The sequence below is a fragment of the Penicillium vulpinum genome (assembly GCF_028829585.1).
Source record: "Penicillium vulpinum strain IBT 29486 chromosome Unknown utg000002l_segment0_segment0, whole genome shotgun sequence".
NCBI lineage: Eukaryota > Fungi > Ascomycota > Eurotiomycetes > Eurotiales > Aspergillaceae > Penicillium > Penicillium vulpinum.
The window spans coordinates 3425038-3446383 of NW_026643242.1; the positions used below are offsets into that span (position 1 = coordinate 3425038).

Here is a 21346-nt window from a genome sequence, read left to right on the forward strand (position 1 = left end):
TATGAGCTTTAGCTATCGGGAAATTTTCCCCATTCAGCTGTCTCTCGGGGTTGTCGCTTCACCTTCATCTTTTGAGCTTCCCGGGATTTTAACCCCATTAGGCAATTACCGGAGATTAACCCCATTTGGCCATTCCTCGGGGTTATCATATCCACAACGTCGATCATACGTCGATCTAAAGATTACTCCGAGAATCCAATCAAACCAGTCTTCATCCCTGTCAGAAATGTTTAAGTCGTTGAAATGATTCTTTTTCGTACATTAGTGGCCTATTTCGGTCATACTGCCTCAAGAGTTAACAGCTGCCCAGCTTGGCAAGTCTAAACATGTTCTCACGGCGTTTTGTTGGCTAATGGCTTGTGCTGACACTCATAGACTGGAGTTTGCCCGTGATGGCACCAGTTGTGATATCGTAGACAGAGAAATGGTTCGACCTGCGTAAGCTCGATTTGCCTCTCATCACCCACGTGTCGCCACGGTGATATCGAGATCATCAGTCGTCCCCAGGTTTTTTTCGTCGAGCTCCTGAATCATCTAGAAACCATCAACATGGACACATCCCGCCATCTACCACGCATAATTTGTCTCCATGGAGGTGGAACGAACGCTCGCATCTTTCGCATGCAATGTCGCGTACTAGAACGAATGCTTCAGTCTCATTTTCGCCTTGTCTACGCGGAGGCTCCACTCCCGGCACGGCCCGGACCCGACGTAACAGCTGCCTACAAAGACTACGGGCCCTTCAAAGCGTGGCTACGCGTGAATGCACAAGATCCCATTCTGGATGAAGATCAAATCGTGGACGGCATCAGGGATTCCTTATCCGCTGCTCAACGAGAAGACGATAAGCGCGGGGCAACTGGAGAATGGGTCGGGTTACTCGGGTTTAGCCAGGGTGCTCATCTGGCTGCTAGCATTCTAGCAAACCAACAGGTGCTCCAAAATAGGACGGACCCTGTTTATCGATTTGCTATTTTGCTAGCAGGAAGAGGCCCGCTGCGATGGCTAAACCCGGAGTTGCCTATGCCTGCGGGTTTTATCGATGCGACGCAGTGTACCACAGGCCAGGAACTCGTTGTGGACAATACAGAATCCCGAGTTAACATCCCAACTATACATGTCCATGGTCTGGCGGACCCGAACTTGATTTTGCACCGCAGACTGCTCTATCAGCATTGCGATTGGAAAAGCACAACGCTAGTCGAGTGGGATGGCGAGCATCGCGTGCCGATCAAGGCCAAGGATGTTATCCCGGTGGTACAAGAGATATTCAACGTGGCACAGCGGGCGGGTGTAACTGGGACAACATCGGGCATCATAATGTTTTGATATCCTGGTCCTTTTCATTCTTGTAGACTTCCTTTTTCACGGTTTCCCTTTGCCTGTTTCTCTTATTTTTTTGGAAAGAGTCTCCATTTCCCTCAAGCAACTTTGACATGGGCCGTACCTACGATATAGAGATAATACTCTCATTGCACATATATACATATTTTGTCCAATTTTCGTATCTTCCAAGCGATCTTCATGAATAAGCTACCCAATCAATGATTGCTGATATGATAGCATCATGCTGTAAAAAAACAGGCAACTAATATCCAACGGGTTCATTACGTTAGAAAATGAACTCTTACATTTAACAGTACCATTTCTCGGACTTTCTTTTCGGCATTTAGGCATATCGATCGTTGCTAGTGCTGACTCGGCAAAATCAACCCACGCAGCTGATATCATCTCTTGTGTTCTAGGTCAAATTTGAAATTGAGTAAGCCAGGATATAAAATATACATAGACAAAAATGAAATACAGGATATATACTGTTTGTCAACCCGTTTTTAAACGCAACGCGGAATTATTCACCACCCACAACACTACCACAATGACTTACGCACCAGAAACCCCAGAAATTGCTATAGTCGGCGGCGGTATTGTAGGCCTAGTCCTGGCAGCAGGCCTCACTCGTCGCGGGGTGCAGGTAAAGCTGTTTGAACAAGCACGCAATTTCCGCGAGATCGGCGCTGGGATCGGATTCACACGTAACACTGTCAACTGCATGGAAAAGATAAGCCCAGGTGTCGTGCGCGCTCTACGATCTGGAGGCTCTGTGAATGTTTCCTTGGACCAGACGGACCCGAAATCGTATCTGCGATATATTAACGGGTACGGGCTACAGCGCGAAGATGACCCGATGTATCAGAAACCGTTGCTCAGATTGGATGCGGGTATCAAGGGGTGGGAGACCGTACGTCGGGATCAGTTCCTAGATGACTTGGTCAAAGAAATTCCAGAGGGAGTAATTCACCTCCAAAAGAAACTGAGTATGATTGTGGATGAGGAGGATCGGGATAAGGTTGTGCTGCAGTTCACCGATGGGACTAGTGTTGAGGCAGATGCAGGTTGGTTTCTTTTCCTGTATCGGTCAAGCTCTATTCAAATGCTGATTTAAAACAGTCATCGCCACCGACGGTATCAAGTCCACCGCACGAAAAATCCTCCTGGGCGCAGATAATCCAGCTTCGTACCCGCAGTACAGCCACAAGGTCGCCTATCGAGCACTTATTCCGATGGACAAGGTTATTGCAGCCATCGGTGAATACAAAACTCACAAACAGCACATGCACGTTGGGCCGAATGCGCACCTTATCCATTATCCAGTCAACACAAATACCATCGGCGCAACGGTGGTCATTTCCGACCCCAACAACTGGCCACTTGACAAGCCCACCACCGCCCGTGGGTCCCGTAAAGACGTGTTGGAAGCTCTAGCAAACTGGAGTCTTCCTGTACGCAACCTCGTGAATTTATTCCCCGAAGAGCTTGACCAATGGGCACTTTTTGACCTCGCCGAATACCCTGTGCCAAAATACAATAAAGGGCGTGTCTGTCTCGTTGGAGATGCTGCGCATGCATCCAGTCCACACCACGGGGCTGGGGCGTCCTTTGGAGTGGAAGATGTGTTGTGTTTGTGTACGATGATCCCAGAGCAGACTGGCCAGTTCACTCGGGAGCTGAATTTGTCAAAGGGCGATGCACTACGTGCTGCCTTTGAGACATATGATAAGATGCGACGGACACGGACGCAGTGGCTTGTGAATAGCAGTCGACGGGTGTGCGATCTGTTCCAGCAACCTGACTGGGCGGATCCTGCTAAGAGGGTGAAAGCAGAATCGTGCTTTGAGGAAGTGAAGGATAGATCGTTCCAGATCTGGCATTTTGATTCTGGAAAGATGGAGGAGGACACTATCCGTGATTACAAGGAGAGGGTGGGAGCATCGAGGAAGATCAAGAAGATGAACGGAGTCAGTTGTAAAGCTACTTTAGATACGTCTTCGGAGCCGGAGTGGCTTTTTTCGGCCTAAGATAGATACTCTTGCGCACTAATGTGGTTTGGGTTGAGTCTATTTCGGTGTACGAAATTTATATGCAGCTCTCCTAACATATTAAACGAAACAGAAACAAATTTCCTACGAATTTAGAGTCAATTATAGACATGACTACTGTATAATGAACACTGGAAACAAAGATTATAATGTAAACTTCGGAGGTCCCGTATAGAATGATAATCCAAATAACCTCAACTATAACTAGTAGCTAGAAAATGATTCTCCGAAACTCAAGGGCCGCATTCCCCAAGTGGGTCTAAATTTACCATGTAAAACCATGTAAAAGAATTATTCTCATGAAAAGTTTCATTGTATTCTGTCTGATGACCGTCGTAAACAAAACGCCGAAAATGCAATTATGTTATAGAACACCTCCTAGTGTACATCTGCGAATTCGCCATCTTGATCCCAAAGCAAAAAGAAAAACAGGTTATTCGCTCGCTTTCCATAGGCGCTTCACATCTTTCTTGACTGGCTTCAGAACAGCTTTAATCTCTGCCTTGAGAGCCTTCTTGTCTTCTTTGGACCACATCCCGCTCCGCTTGGCGGCTCTGAGATCCCGGACTTGGGCTGTGAGCAGAGTCGAGATATGCTCCACCGTGCACTTGGTGCACTTCTTCTCATCGACGATATCATTCAGGGCTGCTGCCAATGTGCGGATGATTTCTTTTGCCTGCGGCTTCTGCAATTCGGAATCGAGAAGAGGGACTTGGCTGGGCCCATGGGTTAGGCAATCCACTTTGGGGCTTGTGCTAATCGTGATATAGTTAGTAGCTGCATTCCCATAGTAGATAGAGTAGTGGGGGTGTGGGCTCTCAGAGACTTACTGTTTTTGGTCCACAGGTTCGACGGAGGTGTAAGGCGGAGCCTTAGAGTCATCGGTCTTGAATTCAGTCATTATGTTCGTACGTTGAAAATGGCGATGGTAGGTTTTGTGAATGATAGCTTCTGAAGAAATGACTTCTAGGTTTGTTAGTTCTCAATATTCTAGCTGAGTGGTATTTATATATCTACAACCCTCGCCGCATGGTACTGTAAGTCTACCGAATAGGTAGGTCCGATAACTCCGATGTGATTACCAGATTAGGCGGTGAGGCCGAGCGAAATGTCCGATCGGGCTCGGGGTTTCTTTTGTTTTGCTTCGATTCATGGGGTTACGGAATTTAGAGAGGTTTTGACGATCGATGCATTGATATGCATAACCCTTTCGAAATATCTCCTGTTTGTGTTACGCCGAAGGTCCATGTGTAGCTGTAGAATATAGATAGATAGGTTTAGCTGTATATCCAAAAATAATAACAAAACTGAGATTTCGACTATGAGACGCTGGACAAGATATTGACCAAATCAAGGAAAGAAAGATTGTCTAATGTCTCTGCTGATCTTGGGCCTTGTGGTCCTACCCGTCTCTCTACTGAGTTGCAATATTTATATATATTTGCTTTCTAACCAACCATTTAATTGGCAGATATCCTGTTGATCCAGGTATATCTATGTCGACTTTGAACAAGGTACCTACTTGATTCTCTGGCGCATCATATAATTATTTACTCATACTGCGTTATCTCGGAATGCTAGGTATATCAGCTATGTACCGATCTAGGAAGAGACCTGACCTATGAAGACACTGTGTACCCACCAGGGCAGCTGTACATATCTCTTCCAATCCCACCGCCGCTCCCGCTCCCGCTACCATTCCAAGATCCTCCCAAGTCGCAGATCATCCGAAGCTTAAAAAAACGCTTATAGCCCGCCCGTTTCCACACGGTTCCACCCACTTTGTTGGAGCTCGAAATGAAACATTCCCGCGAGACTATTAGCAGACGCTAGATACCGCAGTGAGGAAGATATATCCTTGAACTGCTCCGTAGCGTTTGCATTCACTGACTTGCACGAGCGAGTGAATCCTGCGCATATGAACAGCGCAATGGGCGTGAACGGATGAACCTATATTTATTAGGAGGACTTCATATCTCAATCAAGGGGTAAGTGCATCTCACCTTGAAAAATCCCAGTTGGGACAACCTCTGCGCCTGAGTGTGTATTCGCTCTGCCGCCTCGCAGGCCCGTTTCTCGTATCCCCGGTACACATCTTGTGCGCCTTCCGGAACGGAGCTTAGCGCAGTGAAGAGGACCAAAATAGCGGCTTCTGCAATCATTTCAATGTACAGACGGGTAGGATTATAAGGCTCAAGTTCAGTGCTGATATTGGATAATGTCGTCTCGATTTCCTGGGTCAATATCTTGTCCAACGCGCGGTGGCGTGTCAGATATTCTTGTGACGTGGGATCCGTTATCCGCTCAACATTGCACTGATTTCGGTGTGCTAAGCATCGTGCAAGAATGGTTACAATGACCATTGATTTGGCGTATGGGGAGAGCGGCTGCTTCGTCTTTTGGGACATAGCTGAGGCCAGGAATTCTGTCTTGATGGCACCTTGTCGTTGGAATGCTGCCTCGGTGGCAGGTAGTCGCGTGAGAATCTGGGAAGAAGATATGTTAGGTACATTGAAAAAGTCTCTTCCAATGTTTCAGCCAAGCTTACCATCTGATCGTTCAACGCAAGGGGTAACTCGTGCACAAGATTAGCATACCTGTCGAGGGCGTAGGCCGTCCAGAACGTCCGCCGTCTCTCTTCAATTTCTACCTCTGAGAGTTGACATAATCGCCGTATCCTGGGGCTATCTATCTGATCTAATTTCGCCCGGTGTACAAGGTGAAAGCAGTGACCCGCACTGCTCCATCCCTTTCGCGGATCCTCCTTCAGAATCCTATATAAAGCGAGCAGTAGCTGCGCCTGAACTATCTCTATAGGAATTGCTTCGTCCGGCGTGTTATGGTCCCAAGCATCCAGCATCCCGCTTGTACGTGTGTACAGCATGGGAAGAATGGCCTTGAATTGGCTGCCCATGGACGCTGCAAGGGTACGCATTGCGTGTTGCAAACATGAAAACGGTTCACTCATCCGCGACACCCTCGCTGCTCGCGCAAAGTAGTGCTGTTGGTGTATTATTGGCGCAAAGAGGTACGCTCGTTCAAAAAACAAGTCATCGCTGTCGCTAGTTAGTATTTGAAACACAAGGATGAGGGAGGAACATACAGATCTGCACACTCGAGTGGTGTTATCTGGATAGGAGGTTGAGTGACAAGTGGCGGTATTGGCAAGGGCTTGGGACTCAAGTCTGGGAATATAACGCTGTTTTCTAGCACCGGGCCCGATGTGGGCTTGAGATTTGTCATTAGAGGCGGTGCCGACGATAGGGCCGTGTGATCGTTGAAAGCATCGATCTGCTGGTCCAATTCACTTTCAAAATCCAATGACATGTTGCCAGGCCACTTCGAAATCTCAATCGGTTGTGCGCTCATCAGATACTCCATATAATCTCCAGAGCCGTGGGAGGTTATTGCCTCGACATCTTCTATTGCCCCGTCGCTTATGTCCCCTTCCGCCGATTTATCTCTCTCCAAGGGTCTGCACTCTCCATTGTCCACTTTGTGTTCAGGGGTGTCTGGATGGGCCTCGGAGTCCCCGTATAATTGACGCTCGAGGATTGCTGTACTAATCAATTAGTCATGACTTCTAGGTAGTCTTCGCAAGGATATCCTACCAATCCGAGATTTCAGGGTTTTGACGTGTCCTTTACGCGGGCCTCGTGGTCGTCGCAATGGATTGGTGATGCAAGTAACACCAAGATTATAACATGTTCCGCAATGGGGCTCAGCCATGTCACACTTGAGCTTTCGTGAACGACATTCCTCACACGCGAGGCCATTCTGTTGACGACGCCCCTTCGTCTGTACATTAACGTCGCTCATTGAGTCGGTTATAGCACCGTCAATTGACAGTATCTTCCGTCGTTAAAGTTGGTACTTCTTCTCAATTAAATTTAATGGGCTAACCACAAGTATATCTAGGTTGATTAACTAGGTTACATCGTACTGGATGTTTATCACGACTTATACAGCCCCCACAAATAACGACTGGGATGTGATGCGGGGATCTTTGGGGGCCAGGTAATTAGTTGGGATAATTCACAAAAAAGAAAAATTGCAGCCTCCAACATAGTCAGACTGACTACTGCTCACCATATTGGGAACCTTCTCCATCCAATACATTGCCAGTGTGGATCATGCCGATCGCTATACGCTAGTATAACTCAGTACCCCAAATTCCGTATGAAGACCTGATTTTCATGTTAATTGGTTAATTAGCTACAGCTTATCTCCAGAATACTGTATGAAACCACCACACCATGACCTTGTTTCGAGTTCCAGATGCGCCCAGTGGGTCTTTATACCTCTGCTTACTCTTGACTCCGCACAGCCCTAAGTACCGGCTGACGTCGAATACCCCAAAGAGGTAAAAGCTATTCTAAATGGCCTCTAAATATCGCCACGATCTAACTACACACTACGTGGCCTTCTCTTAAGTTCTTCCATGTCCGGCTCTTGGCTTTCTTGGGTGTCTTCAAAGGATCCTGATCCAGGCTGGCTCTGAGTAGATAAACCCCTCCCACTACATATCGGGGATAACAACTTATTGCATTTCTACTGTTTTTTTGGATATGAAAGTTCCGGCTGCTGTTTTACCTTGCTTTATAGCATGATCTAACAGAGAAATCTTTGATTTTGCTTTTATACTTTGCATATACGGATTCTAAATTCGTACCTACATAGCTAGATAGGTAGGTAACTATATCATGGCCAAAGAATTGCATAAGCCGAATTTAGAGCCCTAGAGGCTAGGTATATACGGTATACGATCTTTGAATTAGAGATACCAATATCAATTTTAGCTCCACTCATTCGATGCGATTTAAATTGAAAAGAAAGTCCTCGACACAGACACCCCATCCGGTAGGATATTCAGCTTCTCCAACTTACAAACGCAGGGGCCAAAAATTACCTCCAATTCAGATCTTCGCCGTTACATCATCAAAATAAGATGCCAAGATGCACTATGTTGCAAGTGCTTATCTGGTTCTGTCCGAGCAATTAACGGGTACCTGCCGTGCTATCACTTCCGTTAGGCTGTCATTTACTGGTCAGCATCCTTGCCTATTGCCTCAGCCTCGGAGATGTCGGAGAAAATACAGGACTCGGGGATTCTTTCGGGCTTTCGGTATATTCACCCTTTGCATTCTTAAATCCGATCACCTCGGATCTTAACTCCGAGCCCCGTCACAGCCCAACTCAGATATCCCAAAAGAATTGAAACCTCAGATCATTGATGCCTTGGAGCGAGAGATGGAGGAAACCTCGTGGTAGAAAAATGGCTTCTCTCTCTTCTCTCTCATTCTCACTCTCTCGTTCCATTTCTCCCCGTCTCTTCTCATAGGAATGCAGCTTTTTTCCATCTCCGAACCCTACCATATTCCCAAGATAATAACTTCATTTTTGCAACACGGATCTATTTTAGAACGAGAGGCTTGACTCCACTCACCATGTTCCGTTCACTACTGGCCATCACTGGCAGACGCCCGAAATACATATTTCCTGAAGTGGATCCGAAAGTCGACGGAGACGACTGCCGCGCCGACTGCAATGATTGCACCGTCAAATGTCCTCAGAATGTCAAGATTGATACCACTCTTCCGATGTACGGATTCATCAAAGAATTCCATGCACACATACTGGTTGCGACAGGGAAAACAGATTGGATCCGAAAGGTTGAACAAGAGAATGGAAGTTTAATGGAGGCGTTCAAATCGGACGCCAAGTCTAAGCATGGTGTTCGTCTTTGATCCAGTAGCAACTTTGAAATGATGCTAATTGCGTGTGAAAAAGCGTCTTATGATCTCCGCGTCCAACCTTACTCCACCGAGTGGAGAAGTACCCGACACCGCCAAGACAACAATCCTCCTACTACCTTCCTTTACCTTTGTGGATGACATCTCTTACTCAGATGCCCAGCACGTGGTCGACACGTTCATCGATGTGCCACTGGGTAATCCAACTCAGTCCATCAGCAGTCCACGATTGAATTCCCGACCATGTCCACACGACTACGTAGTCCTGCTATGCTCACACAAGCGGCGAGATGCGCGCTGTGGAATTACGGCACCGTTGATAAAAAAGGAGATGGAGCGACATCTGCGCAAACATGATCTTTACCGGGATATGGATGATGAACGACCTGGAGGTGTGGGCATTTATTTCGTCTCCCACGTTGGGGGACATAAGTTCTCCGCAAATGTATTGATTTACCGGAAAAAAGAACAGCAGATGATCTGGCTGGCCAGGATCAAGCCGGAGCATTGTGAGGGAATTGTGAATTACACAATTCTGGAAGGGAAGGTTGTTCATCCAGATTCACAGCTTAGAGGTGGGTTTGACAAAGTTAAGGGGTTGACAAGCTGGTGATGTCCAAACGAAGAATTTACATACTACTGTGGCTGGAGTTCTTAGCGAATTGGTGCATTTCTTATCCAATTTGTACGTTACAATACCCCTCATACATAGATAGGTAATTTTCTGGTAAAATAATTCATCTATCTTTTTAACACTCTAAAATCAAACGACCTGAAAGAGCTCAAAGTTCTGACCTTCAATGTTGTTATCACGTGTCTTATACCCCTCGGCACGTATTCACAATTGGTATAATCAGTCTTCATAAATATTTCCTTCATTATGTTTCACAGACTCTCCTTCTCGCCCTTCAAGATCCCGAGATATGTGTCTTTCTCAGTAGTGCGAAAAACTTCGAACAGAGCGATTCACAAAGATTGGAACTCCATCGACGGTTTTTTCGAATACACGAGGGGGTGTTTTGTATCCGATGAAAGACAGCAATATGCCATCAGACGCACCAAATTTGACATGAATGAACTTGTAGCGGTGGCTGAAAAATCTCTCGGGGCCCAAGAGTGTGTACAGATTGAAAAATTCCCGGATGGCATGTTCAACAAGGCATTTCTTTTCACAATGGCAGATGGTTCCCAGGTTGTCGGCAAGGTCCCGAATCCGAACGCAGGACGGGCCCATTTTACTACAGCGAGTGAAGTGGCGACAATGGATTTTGTTAGCTGGGTTCTTCCTTCGCCCAACAAGATTGAAGCCCACTTATATAGGTACGAAATGTGTGTGGTACCCCTATTTCACGCGTCCTTTGCTGGAATTCCAAGGCAGACCAGGGCTCCGTTGGAGCTGAATATATTATTATGGAAAAGGCTGCCGGGGTGCAGCTCAGCCAATTCTGGCCAACCATGTCGATTGGAGACAAGCTGGAAGTCATAAAAACGATTTCCAGCTATCAAAAAGCCTGGATGTCCACCCCCTTCACCAAATACGGTAGCCTTTACTATTCGTCTGATGTCGATGATAATCATGAGCACATCTTGGTAAAACCGAGTGCCACTGGAATTGAAGAGTCTCGTTTTGCAATTGGACCTTCAACAGGTCGGGATCAACTTGATTTTTCGAGGATTGAAATAGTTTTTGACCACGGTCCATGTAAGCTGCTGCAACTCTGACCTAAGACGAGCCGACCTTAACATAAAAGGTGATTTAGGGAACAGCGCTTTAGAGTATCATCGTGCAATTGGACTCCGTGAGATTACTTGTATAGAGAAACTCAATGAGCTCCCGCGTTCGCCCCTGACTCTCACTGGACCCGGGCTATACAGCCCATCTCGGCCTAAAAAGATTGTTGCTTTGAGGAGCTATCTTAAACTGGTCGACTATCTTCTACCGATAGACTCATCAATATCGGCATCATATTTATGGCACGGCGATCTTCATACCGAGAACATCTTTGTTGACCCTCAAGAGCCAACAAATATCCTTGATATCATAGACTGGCAGTCTACTGAGTTGCTGCCTTTATTTGATCACGCCCGCGACCCATATCTTCTCGACTATGATGGGCCTCGTGTCAAAGGTCTTGAGCCCCCAGTCTTCCCTAACTTGAGCCAACTTTCCCTAGAAGATCAAAAGCAAGCCAGAAGTCTTTACCTTGTGATGTCACTTTCGGCTTTACATAAGACACTGACCTATCGTGATAACCCTGAGCTTTACAAAGCTATGCAATTTCGTCATACCCGCTGCTTTGAAATGTTACTCCTTGCGCAAAATCTGCTCGTTGATGGCGAGGCATTGTATCAAGCTGCTGTTTTGGAATTTGAAGATGAATGGCCTAATCTGTCCAGTGTACAAGCATCTGGAGGTCCAGGCTACCCTATTCAACTAAGCCCAAATGAGATACAGAGTCTTGAGTATGACGTGGCAGGCACAATACAAGGCATGGAGTTATTGAATGAGGTCCAGGAATCACTTGGTGAATTTTGGCCTGAGAAGGGTGTCGTGAAGCATGACCAGTATGGTACTACTAAACTGCTTCTGAACCACGCAAAGAAAAGATTATCCGACAAAATGGGGTATTCGGAAAATGAGAAAGCTTTGTGGGACAAGTTGTGGCCATTTGATAATTAATTATTAACAATCCACGCGTTTAAAACAGCAATTATTTCTGAGTTTGTACTATTGCAGCTCGTTTTTGGATATATATATTGACACAAATAGTCGGCCACCTATACGACGTGTGCTTGATGATTGGTATATTTAGCCTAATATGATGTCTGGGACGTTATATGTAGGAACGCTCAAATGCGGTTTTCAATGTTCTTTTTGTATGTAGTATATAAAGGCTATGAAAACATAAATTTTGCAGACGAATTTTGATGTATATAACATTTGATTTCTGCGTTACTGCTGGAAACGGTTCCCCTTATGAGACATCTTCATGAAAGCCATACTAAAAAGGGGATCGTACACTACCACTATCCGGATCGTTGTTGGCCGTGAAACGGGCAATCCCTGTAATATCCATACCTCAGGAGATCCCAACTAAATAATGCTGACTATGGCAAACAGGCCAAACATTTCCACATGACTAGGGCTTGTCCAACTTATCTTCTTTCAAGGACATGCTCTGTTTGTTCTCTCTAGATACTAGGTAGAATCATGTTGAATCTCGACAACATACAACCCACGGAAATTTACTTCCAGAAGAAGCTTTTTGCCTCTTCATGTTCTGTGATATTTTTAGTCAATGTCCGCGACCAGACATGTGTTATGAAGGTGGTGGGTTGAGCTGGCAGAAGTAATCTTGACTACCAAAATCCTAAAATGCGAAGCATCACGGAAGGGGCCCACGGCAATACTATGAACCAGAAGACTGTGAACTTGATATTCATGTGCTTAAAGCAACCGCCTACATCCGACTAAAAGATAGGGGCCTTTGTGATCGTGGAATCGTGCCCAATTTCTTAGGTTCAATGAGGAAATTCGATCCATCTTCTTGCCTACCCCACCTGAAAATGTTAGTGGATGACGAGTACCCACCTAGCGCTATATTTTTGGAGTATATCACCGGTCTGGAAATGATCACTCTAGAGGATTATACACAGCAGCGGATGGACAAAATTGTCAGTGGTATCCAGCAAATACATAAGGCACTAGTGCGGCACAGAGATCCCAAACCAAAGAACATGATGGTCGTCACAGATACCGCCGAACGAGTGGTGTGGATGGACTTTGATCGAGCAGAGACCTACAATGGACACCAGGTTACTAGTGAACAAGAGGAACTTCTCAGAGTGGAAGAAGAAATTGTTGTTGACATTGGCGAATGCCTTGTGAGAACGCTCCCCTTAAAGACAGACATTGTCTAACCCACGTCACCAGGCCCTCGACCACGCAAAAGGGGAACTTGAAGAAGCGTATATTTTTTACTGCACTTAATGATTGGGGTCTTTTTTTGGCCATAATGTCTAGCCTACCTTGCAGTTGTACTTGTTTCTGCTTTCAGGCAGGGAAAAGAAACATGGGCTAGATCAGCTTTGGAGGTACAAATGTCACCGGTGATCTCAACGTCGCGTGCCATCTGAGTATGCTTTTGGCCGTTTTCTGCCGCATACAAAATTACGGAACGCATGGTGTGTGAAGCTCGCTATTGGGCCGTTTATTCACCAACATCACCGTTCCGAATCGAGGCTCGATATGGTAACGGTTTTACGGAGTAGAAAGGTTGGGTGTTGGTGGAAACGGACTTTTGACCTATATACAAAACACATGTAATGTACCTAATAAAGCAAACAGCTTGTGCAAAAGAGGAACCAATCCATATCAACCATGACGTACTCCCAAAACGAATTGAAACATCAAGCGCCAGATCTTAGAAATGCAAAAACCCCGACTCCTTCCACGCCTGTATATACGTCCTAACCAGCGACTCGTCAATTGGTCCCAGTCCCCTGAATGTTTCAGAATGCTCTTTAGTGCGTGCAGTGTCCAGTATCATCCCACCACATGACATGCGCAAGAAGTCCGCCTCGAAAAAGTCAGCCAGCCTGGCCGCTGGGTTCTCTGACATCAGGCTAGGTGGAAATTGGCGCACACGGCGTAGCCATTCATCGTATGGAATGATGTTGGTCTGCGGAATATTGAGCGCATCGGAAAGAATGGCGATCATTTCGCGCCATGGCTGCCGCACTGGATTCTCAATGTGGTAAATCGGGTACGCGGGCTGTTCTTCGATGAGCAGATCACCCAGCGTGGCGGCTACATCATTGACCGGACACCATGACAGAACCTAAAAATACATTAGATGGGTAATGGAAAGGAAGAGAGATCATAAAAACATACCCCGTCCAAGTCCGGCAATACTCCCAACGTCTGGGATGACTTGATCAAATGCACGAGGTGTTCCACTGGATTCCAGTTTCCGTTGAGTTTCGATCCAGAGATCTGGCCTACACGCACAGAAGTGGCGCGGAAGAACTCGGGGTATCGGTGTAGAGTCTCGTCGAGCATATGCTCACAAACAAGCTTGGCGTCAGCATAGCCCATCGGTAAGGCAGATTCTGTATTGACTCTTTCCTCTGGGACTTGTGCCTTGCCACTGAGGAAAGGATGGCTGCCTACTACCGAGACAGACGAGATGAACTGGAAGCCAATTTTCCGCCCCTTCGAGGCGCAGTCGCGAGAAAGGTTGATCAGACTGCGCATGGCTTTGAATTGGGGCTCGAATCCGCGCACAGGGCGCGTCATGCTCATAGCCCATGCGTTGTGCACGATATCTGTGACGCTCGCGACTAGATGTTGGTAATCTTCGGGGCAGAGACCGAGGTTAGTTGCAGATGAGTCCGTCTCTATAATATCTAATTTCGAAATTTTTTCGTGCAGCAGGAGGCCCCTCGATAGTAGGGCTTCATGTTGCCGGGTGGTTGGGTCTGAACTGCTCACCCTGTTCAGACAAATAACTTTGCGAACACCCGGTTGTTCAGCAAGGTGGGCCACGATGTGGGACCCCAGACAGCCGGTGGCGCCTGTTACAAGCACACAGCGCGATGAGTTTTGTTCGATCGGGCGCGGGTCTGGGGCTGCAAAACCACTGGTGTGTCTTTGGATCAATGAGTCGGTTACTGTTTGGCGAGCAGAAAAGTCAGCCGGGACCTTCGAAGGAGCAGGGGGGGATGTAGATACCCGGCTATGACTCTCGGGAGAGGCGAGTGCAATGATAATGCGCTGAATAGAGTTTTCTGGTAGGTGGCCATCTGTCCAGTCGACATGGCCATATCCGTTGCGGTGCAGTGTCTTTTCCCAAACCTCGGGCTGGGCAAGGGCATGGTCACGGCCATCATCGAAAAGCCACCATCCTTCGACCAATCCAAAGACTGAGTCCACCCAAGGTACCGCCTCTGTCATCTCCAGCATGATAAGGAAGCCGTCCGGGCGAAGCATTTTATGAATATTCTTGGTCGTATTCGCCAAACTGTGGGTTGCGTGGACACAGTTCGTTGCTAGTACAACGTGTTGGCTTTCCAGGAGCTTAGTAGGGGCTTCCTTCTCAATGTCAATGACCTCGAACCGCATCCAGGGGTACTCCCTAAATCGCTTCCGGAGTCCAGCAACCAGCGATGGTGATATATCACTGGCAATATACTCAACAGGGACACCCGAGCGTGCTAGAAGTGGCAACAATGCCGCGGTTGTACCACCGGTACCAGCACCCATCTCTAGAATGCGGATTGGTTCATCGCGTTGTGCTGGGAGGTGGGCCATGAATTGCTCCCAGAAATGCTCCAGCTGTCGCAGCCAGGCCACATTGATGGGAGACTTCCCGTACATTCCAGCCGCGAGTTCTCGCCCCTCGGCAGAGCCAAAGAGCAGCTGGATACCTTCAGTCTTTCCTGTCAGGCAATCCGCCAGCTTAGATCCAGTCAGGCTAGTGAGTTTATGGTCGTAGTAGTGTTCAGGGTACTCATTTAGAAGCTCTTCGAGTATCTTGGAGGCGGACTTGGGTGGCACTGGAAGTGCGGTGCGAATCAATGTTGAGCCCTCAACATCCACAAGGCGGGCTTTTTCGAGCAATCCTCGCAGAACATCCATAACTTTGTCATGCTTGGGGAGGTGGGGGATTTGGGCGATTGTCTCGCCAGGCTGGGCGGACCGAAGAGAGCATCCCATTTGGTCGAGGGCATCTAGCGTGTAGACGACGACCAACTCGGTCAATTTGGGCTGGACGTAATTAGAATAGCCAGAAAGTTGGTTTTCCTCAATGAATTGGTCCGTCAGCAGTTTCGTTTCTGTGAAGATATCGGCAATAGAGCGGGTAGGAAGTTGCACATGGCTAGTCTTGTAGACTCCATTAATTTCGCCGCCTGGGGTCATAATAGACTCGCTGACAGACGAGCTTGTGGAAATCCCATCGCTGCTGTCTTCCTCTGTCTCGGACGAGTCAGATACGCCCATATTGGTTCTAATGCCGTTCACCAAGCTCCGCACGTCTGTCATGTCCATGAGCTCATCCAACTCAAACTTGATGTTGAACTTCTTCTCAACCTCGCGAGCAACCTCCATGGCTAGCAGTGAGTCAATACCCAGTTCAACAAGGTCAGAATTGAGTTGTATCTCGTCCGTTTCAAGTCCCAACAAGTTGATGAACAAAGCTCGAACACCACCGAGAACATCAGGTCCCTCTTCTTTCTTTGGAGTAGGTTGCTTTTTGCTAACTGCAAAATTGCTAACCGGCTTGGTAGTCTTGAATTCTCGAACTGGGATATTCTTCTTCGCAGATGGCTTGGTCAGAGGCACATCGATTGCGGTCACTGGGGCAGGAGTTGTCTGTACTGGCTGAGCACCAGTCAACTTCGACAGGAGTCGTGACATGCCGGCGATTGATACTTCGACAAAGTGGAGACCCAAGACGACCCATACCAGTTTTCCGCTATCAGCATCGAAGACAAACAAGTCGCTCACGTATGCCTTTGGTGATTGTCGGTGGCGCGCATATACATCCCATCGCTCTGGTCGCTCATCAACTGGGAAGCTAGGCGAACGAATCCACCTGTCAACCCGATTCGACAAATACATATTGCCTTCCACACAATCTGCCATGCAATTCAAGAAGATACCGGCGACTTGACAGAAGGTATCACCTAGACCAACGCTCAGAATAGTCTTCGTCGAATCTTGTTTGACGATGCGGCCTGCAGACTCGTTTCCAGCTGAGGCCAATTTCTGCAGTCCCTTGTAACTGTCATTGTTGTACTGCACCACGGGCGTGAAAACCTTGTAGATGTTTCGGCTACCCTTGATGACTTCGTCAGATTCTTCTCCATCGAGCAGAGCAACAGCACGCTTGTGATCAACCAGTCGCTCATAGGTATCAAAGATTTCAGCAGCATCTTCGGGCGAACGGAAGACAATGCGGCCTGAAACGTGCTTTGTGGAGTCTTTGCCCGCATGGTCTGTGCTGGCGATGTGGAATTCCCAGGTAAGCGGGCTGTCATGAACCATATCGGCATCGAGCCAGACTTGCTTCGAATCACCCAAACACAACGGGGACTCGCTCTCCATGCTTTCAAGCCCAGGGAGCAAATTTGAGTCATTGACCAAACTTGACAATGCATCACGAGCAATAACTTGCTGTACCATACTTGGGCAAATGGCTGCCGTTTGTGCGATGAAATGGGCCCCGACATAAGACTGGAATTCTTCCGAATCGGTGTGAATCTGGAACCGTGCCTTTGTTTCTGTGGAGTCGCAGCCTATGAATGACCACATACCCGTGCGTTTCTCGGGTACCTGCACAACAGACTCAATTTGTTTGACCTCCTGCTTGCGGCGCTCCAGCCAATGTCTTGACTTGGTAAACTGGTACGGTGGTAGTAAAATGAGGGGGCAGTTTATTGCAGGTTTAACATGCTCCCAGAAAGACATGTTCAGGCCTGCCTTCCACAAACTGACTGTCGCGTCGGTGATATTTTGGACGGCTCCAGAGCTGGTAATGTTAACGGCTTGGAAGATCATGTTCTGAGATCCAGCAGCTCTACTAGCAAGGGCTGTCACTCCCGACCCCGAACCTGCCTCCAACCAAACGCTTGAAGGGTATCGATCTGCGAGACGTTGCACTGCCTTGTCAAAGTAGACAGGGTCTCTCATATGCGAAGCAAATACCGTGAATGGCGGCGGGCCATTAGGGGTATCTTGAGTGGCTCGCTCATGGTGAATGACTGGCTTGCGGAAGATCACGTCCTCTCCAAGCTTGTTAAGTTCAGGAACAAGATCATCCACCAATGCGGAGTGGAAAGCATGAGTTGTATCAAGGGTCTTTGTCTTAATGTCAGACAAGGCGGGAGTGGCAGATATCGTCTCCTTGACAAGTTCTATCGCAGAAGATGAGCCAGCTAGGGTGAAGTTGCGAGGGCCGTTGAAGCAAGCAATATTGACAGGTGCAGAGGAAGCGGCATTCACCAGTTGCAGCAATCGTTGTACATTATTCAACTCGCCATCGACAGCCAACATGCAACCCTTCTCCGCGCCCCATTTCTCTTCAATGATTCTAGCTCGTCTCGAGATTGTCTTCAAAGCATGCTCGACTGAGAGCATGCCCGATACACACATGGCCGTGAGCTCACCCAGGCTGTGACCTATGAGCGCTGAAATTTGCACGCCACTCTCGATCCAGCTCTTTGCACAGGAGTACTGTAGAGCAAACTGCATTGTCTGCAATTCGACAATACTTTTCCTTGGCGTACGCTCAAAGATTGCTGGGACAATTCCTGCCAGTCCGAGCGACAGACAGAGCTCGTGGCAATGGTCGAGATGGGCACGTAGCAGTGGGAAATACTCATAAGCTTCTCGGTCTAGACCGACAAAGTTGGATCGTTGGCCGCCGAAACAAAGAATAACCGGTTTTGATCCCTCCTTTCTGGTTGTTGAGGTCAGCTCGCCACGCCCGTTTGCAAAATTGGCGAGTTTTGTTTCAAGCTCTTCGACTGAGGCGCAGCTAAAGATTAGTGCCTCTCCAAGCGAGCGATTTGACTGATGAGCTAGTTGGAAAGATATATTTGCAATCGAGAAATGACGGTCATTCGCCTTTCTCGATTTGAGAAATTCGATCATCTTGGCCGCGTATGATCGCAAAGATTGAGCATCCAAGCCAGAGAACCAGAAGGGACGCTTGTATCCAACCGATGTTTCTGAAAGCTCGCTGTCGCGCGGCACTTCACTTGCTTGGGTTACGATCAGCGAAGCGTTCGAACCCGAAGCACCGTAATTGTTCAGGAGTGCAGCACGGAAATCTGCCTCCCAGGGCTTGAGCTTCTTGGAGATGTCAATATTATCTGACGGCAAGGCCCTCAACTTTGGGTTCAGAGTCTTAAAGCCAGCCTGCGGAGGAATAGTGCCATGTTGAATCATCAGCAGCACTTTAATCAGTGCGGCGATGCCGGAGCCACACTCCAGGTGTCCAATAAGACCCTTGACAGATCCTAAATTCAAGGGCTGTGAGCGACCTGGTCCACCCAGCGTTTTGCGAACACTGTCGTACTCTGCTTTGTCGCCAACCTGCGTCCCTGTGCCGTGTGCCTCTACTACAGAGATCTGTTTGGGGTCAAGCCTGGCTTTCCTAAGCACACTGTTGAAGACATTCCCGAGAGACAAAACACTCGGCGCGGTGATCGCGGAGCAGTTCTCGTTTTGGTTCACACTGGATCCTTTGATAACACCGAGGATCTGATCACCGTCCTCAACCGCGGCTGATAGTTTCTTCAGAAAAACGGCGCCCGCGCCCTCTCCTCTGCAATAACCATCTGCTGCCGCATCGAATGGCTTACATTGTCCACTAGGGCTGAGAAATGACGCCCCGGCTAGGTTTTGATACCATTCGGGGCTTGTCATCAGATTCACACCGCCAGCAAGGGAGGCATCACATTCGCCACTCAGGATTGCCCTGCAGGCGTGGTGCACGGCTAAGGCAGAGGATGAACAGGCTGTGTCGATCGTAACACCAGGTCCACTCCAACCGAAGAAGTGGCTGATTTTACCAGCGGCGAAGGACTTGAGATTTCCCGTCGCTGTGTAAGCTGTTGGTTCATAACATGCGACATTGTTCTCATAGTCCGTTACACCAATTCCGACGTAGCAACCAACATGTCGACTTGAGCTTGGCTTGTTGAAGTATCCAGACTGCTGCACTGCCTGATAGGCAACTTGCAGCATTAACCGATGTTGAGGGTCAGTCGAAACAACTTCTCTCGGGCTCTTCTGAAAGAACTTGTGGTCGAAGACGTCGTGATCTTCCACAAAGTTTCCAAACCACTTTCGGTCCGGATTCCTCTCACGCCAAGTTGCGTACTCAAAATTGACTCTGTCGGCTAAAACCTCACGGGCCTGCGATTCTCCTGCACAAATTGTGTCCCAAAACTCATTGATATCGCTGCCGCCAGGGAAGTGGCATGCCATACCGACCACGGCGATGGAGTGGTCTTGGGCAGAGTCTAATAGAGCATACATTGGAGCAGGAAATTTACCTTCCTGGATATCCAGATCAACTGCATGCGACAATTTAGGTCCAAGCTTGCGGAGGAACCACTGTGGTACGAAACGCTGGCTTCCGAATGTTACAGCCAGGGAAGCTGTCTCATGAAGTGTCGTAAACAGCGTATGCCAATCAGCTCGCTCTGTCAACATTGCGCGAGCTGCCATCTGATGAAGCTTTTCATCGGTGGAGAGCTCGCAGCCATCCGCCGCCCGTGTCTTGAATGCGAGCTGCGGCGTGGCCGGGAAATTGAAAGCAGACTCTGAATCAAATAGATGCAGAAGAGCTGTCGCCTGGTCCTCACGTTTCCCACAGTGAAAAGGTCCACGGAGTGTTGTCTTTGTGAAGATCAAGCCGGAATTTTTCAACTGCTCCTCTATTTCGCTTGAATCCATTTTTAAAATAGTGAGTGTAGCTAAGCGGGCTTCTGAAATGACAGAGACATATGCCTGGTCTCGTTAGATTACTGCATAATTTTGGATATCACAATTTACATACCTCAGGGAAATGCTCCATGATGCTATACAAATTCGCCTCCGCTGTCTGGGTTGTCCATCCAACTGCAAGGGACTGCCACTTATCACCATCTTCAACTTCCGTGTCACCAGCGTCGACCAGGGCGCCAATCCCTATCGCCATTCGAATAGCAGCCGCGCCATGTTTCTCAAGTTCCGCGAGCGTTCTCGAGCTAGCGACCGCGGCACTGCTCAGCAATCCAGTACAGAGGCCCGCTGTCTCGGTGTCAATTTTCAATAACTCCCTCAGTGAATTATCTCGTGTGATATTTGGGTTGATTTGCTCCAAGAACTTTGTATATTGCACCAATTGTGTTGTAACAACCAATGGTGTAACCAAAATGTTGGGCAACGGAAACAGATTTTGTGGCAGTACTCCCCTTCTCACCCATTCGCTCAGCAGCTGAAGGTACTTTTGGCCCTGGAAGGCCTGAAGCTCGGGGTGGGCGGTAGAAATTGCAGGCCACTCTTGTGGTAGCTTCGTCAAAAGATCGACTATCCATTGAAGATGAGGCGTTTTCAACAGCTCTGTTCGAAGGCTATCAAGGTGTTGACTGCCAATGTCGGGATCTTGAGGCCCGAAAATTAGGGTCAGGGTGTTGGGCTTCAGATCAATCATTTTCGGT

The 21346-nt window shown here is 47.9% G+C and overlaps 8 protein-coding genes across 8 annotated transcripts; 5 read left to right on the forward strand and 3 right to left on the reverse strand.

The window, feature by feature from the left end:
* Nucleotides 1-549: 549 nt before the first annotated feature.
* Nucleotides 550-1329, forward strand: N7479_004358 (uncharacterized protein; the record flags this gene model as incomplete). The annotated part of the gene is made up of 1 exon (XM_057252055.1): nucleotides 550-1329. The coding sequence occupies one exon, from the start codon at nucleotides 550-552 to the stop codon at nucleotides 1327-1329; it is 780 nt and encodes a 259-aa protein (XP_057111380.1).
* A 547-nt stretch (nucleotides 1330-1876) lies between these two features.
* N7479_004359 (FAD-dependent oxidoreductase) lies at nucleotides 1877-3356 on the forward strand (the record flags this gene model as incomplete). Its single annotated transcript, XM_057252056.1, has 2 exons — nucleotides 1877-2393; nucleotides 2449-3356. The coding sequence occupies 2 exons, from the start codon at nucleotides 1877-1879 to the stop codon at nucleotides 3354-3356; spliced, it is 1425 nt and encodes a 474-aa protein (XP_057111381.1).
* Nucleotides 3357-3810: 454 nt separating this feature from the next.
* Nucleotides 3811-4278, reverse strand: N7479_004360 (uncharacterized protein; the record flags this gene model as incomplete). The annotated part of the gene is made up of 2 exons (XM_057252057.1): nucleotides 3811-4132; nucleotides 4208-4278. The coding sequence occupies 2 exons, from the start codon at nucleotides 4276-4278 to the stop codon at nucleotides 3811-3813; spliced, it is 393 nt and encodes a 130-aa protein (XP_057111382.1).
* An 845-nt stretch (nucleotides 4279-5123) lies between these two features.
* Nucleotides 5124-7196, reverse strand: N7479_004361 (uncharacterized protein; the record flags this gene model as incomplete). The annotated part of the gene is made up of 5 exons (XM_057252058.1): nucleotides 5124-5327; nucleotides 5381-5863; nucleotides 5926-6433; nucleotides 6481-6934; nucleotides 6989-7196. The coding sequence occupies 5 exons, from the start codon at nucleotides 7194-7196 to the stop codon at nucleotides 5124-5126; spliced, it is 1857 nt and encodes a 618-aa protein (XP_057111383.1).
* Nucleotides 7197-8824: 1628 nt separating this feature from the next.
* Nucleotides 8825-9743, forward strand: N7479_004362 (sucrase/ferredoxin-like domain-containing protein; the record flags this gene model as incomplete). Its single annotated transcript, XM_057252059.1, has 2 exons — nucleotides 8825-9112; nucleotides 9168-9743. 2 exons carry the CDS (start codon nucleotides 8825-8827, stop codon nucleotides 9741-9743), a joined length of 864 nt encoding a protein of 287 aa, XP_057111384.1.
* A 561-nt stretch (nucleotides 9744-10304) lies between these two features.
* N7479_004363 (Aminoglycoside phosphotransferase) lies at nucleotides 10305-11810 on the forward strand (the record flags this gene model as incomplete). Its single annotated transcript, XM_057252060.1, has 2 exons — nucleotides 10305-10450; nucleotides 11006-11810. The coding sequence occupies 2 exons, from the start codon at nucleotides 10305-10307 to the stop codon at nucleotides 11808-11810; spliced, it is 951 nt and encodes a 316-aa protein (XP_057111385.1).
* An 887-nt stretch (nucleotides 11811-12697) lies between these two features.
* On the forward strand, nucleotides 12698-13121 carry N7479_004364 (uncharacterized protein; the record flags this gene model as incomplete). Its single annotated transcript, XM_057252061.1, has 2 exons — nucleotides 12698-13015; nucleotides 13065-13121. 2 exons carry the CDS (start codon nucleotides 12698-12700, stop codon nucleotides 13119-13121), a joined length of 375 nt encoding a protein of 124 aa, XP_057111386.1.
* Nucleotides 13122-13554: 433 nt separating this feature from the next.
* On the reverse strand, nucleotides 13555-21339 carry N7479_004365 (putative polyketide synthase; the record flags this gene model as incomplete). The annotated part of the gene is made up of 3 exons (XM_057252062.1): nucleotides 13555-13971; nucleotides 14025-20654; nucleotides 20704-21339. 3 exons carry the CDS (start codon nucleotides 21337-21339, stop codon nucleotides 13555-13557), a joined length of 7683 nt encoding a protein of 2560 aa, XP_057111387.1.
* Nucleotides 21340-21346: the final 7 nt, after the last annotated feature.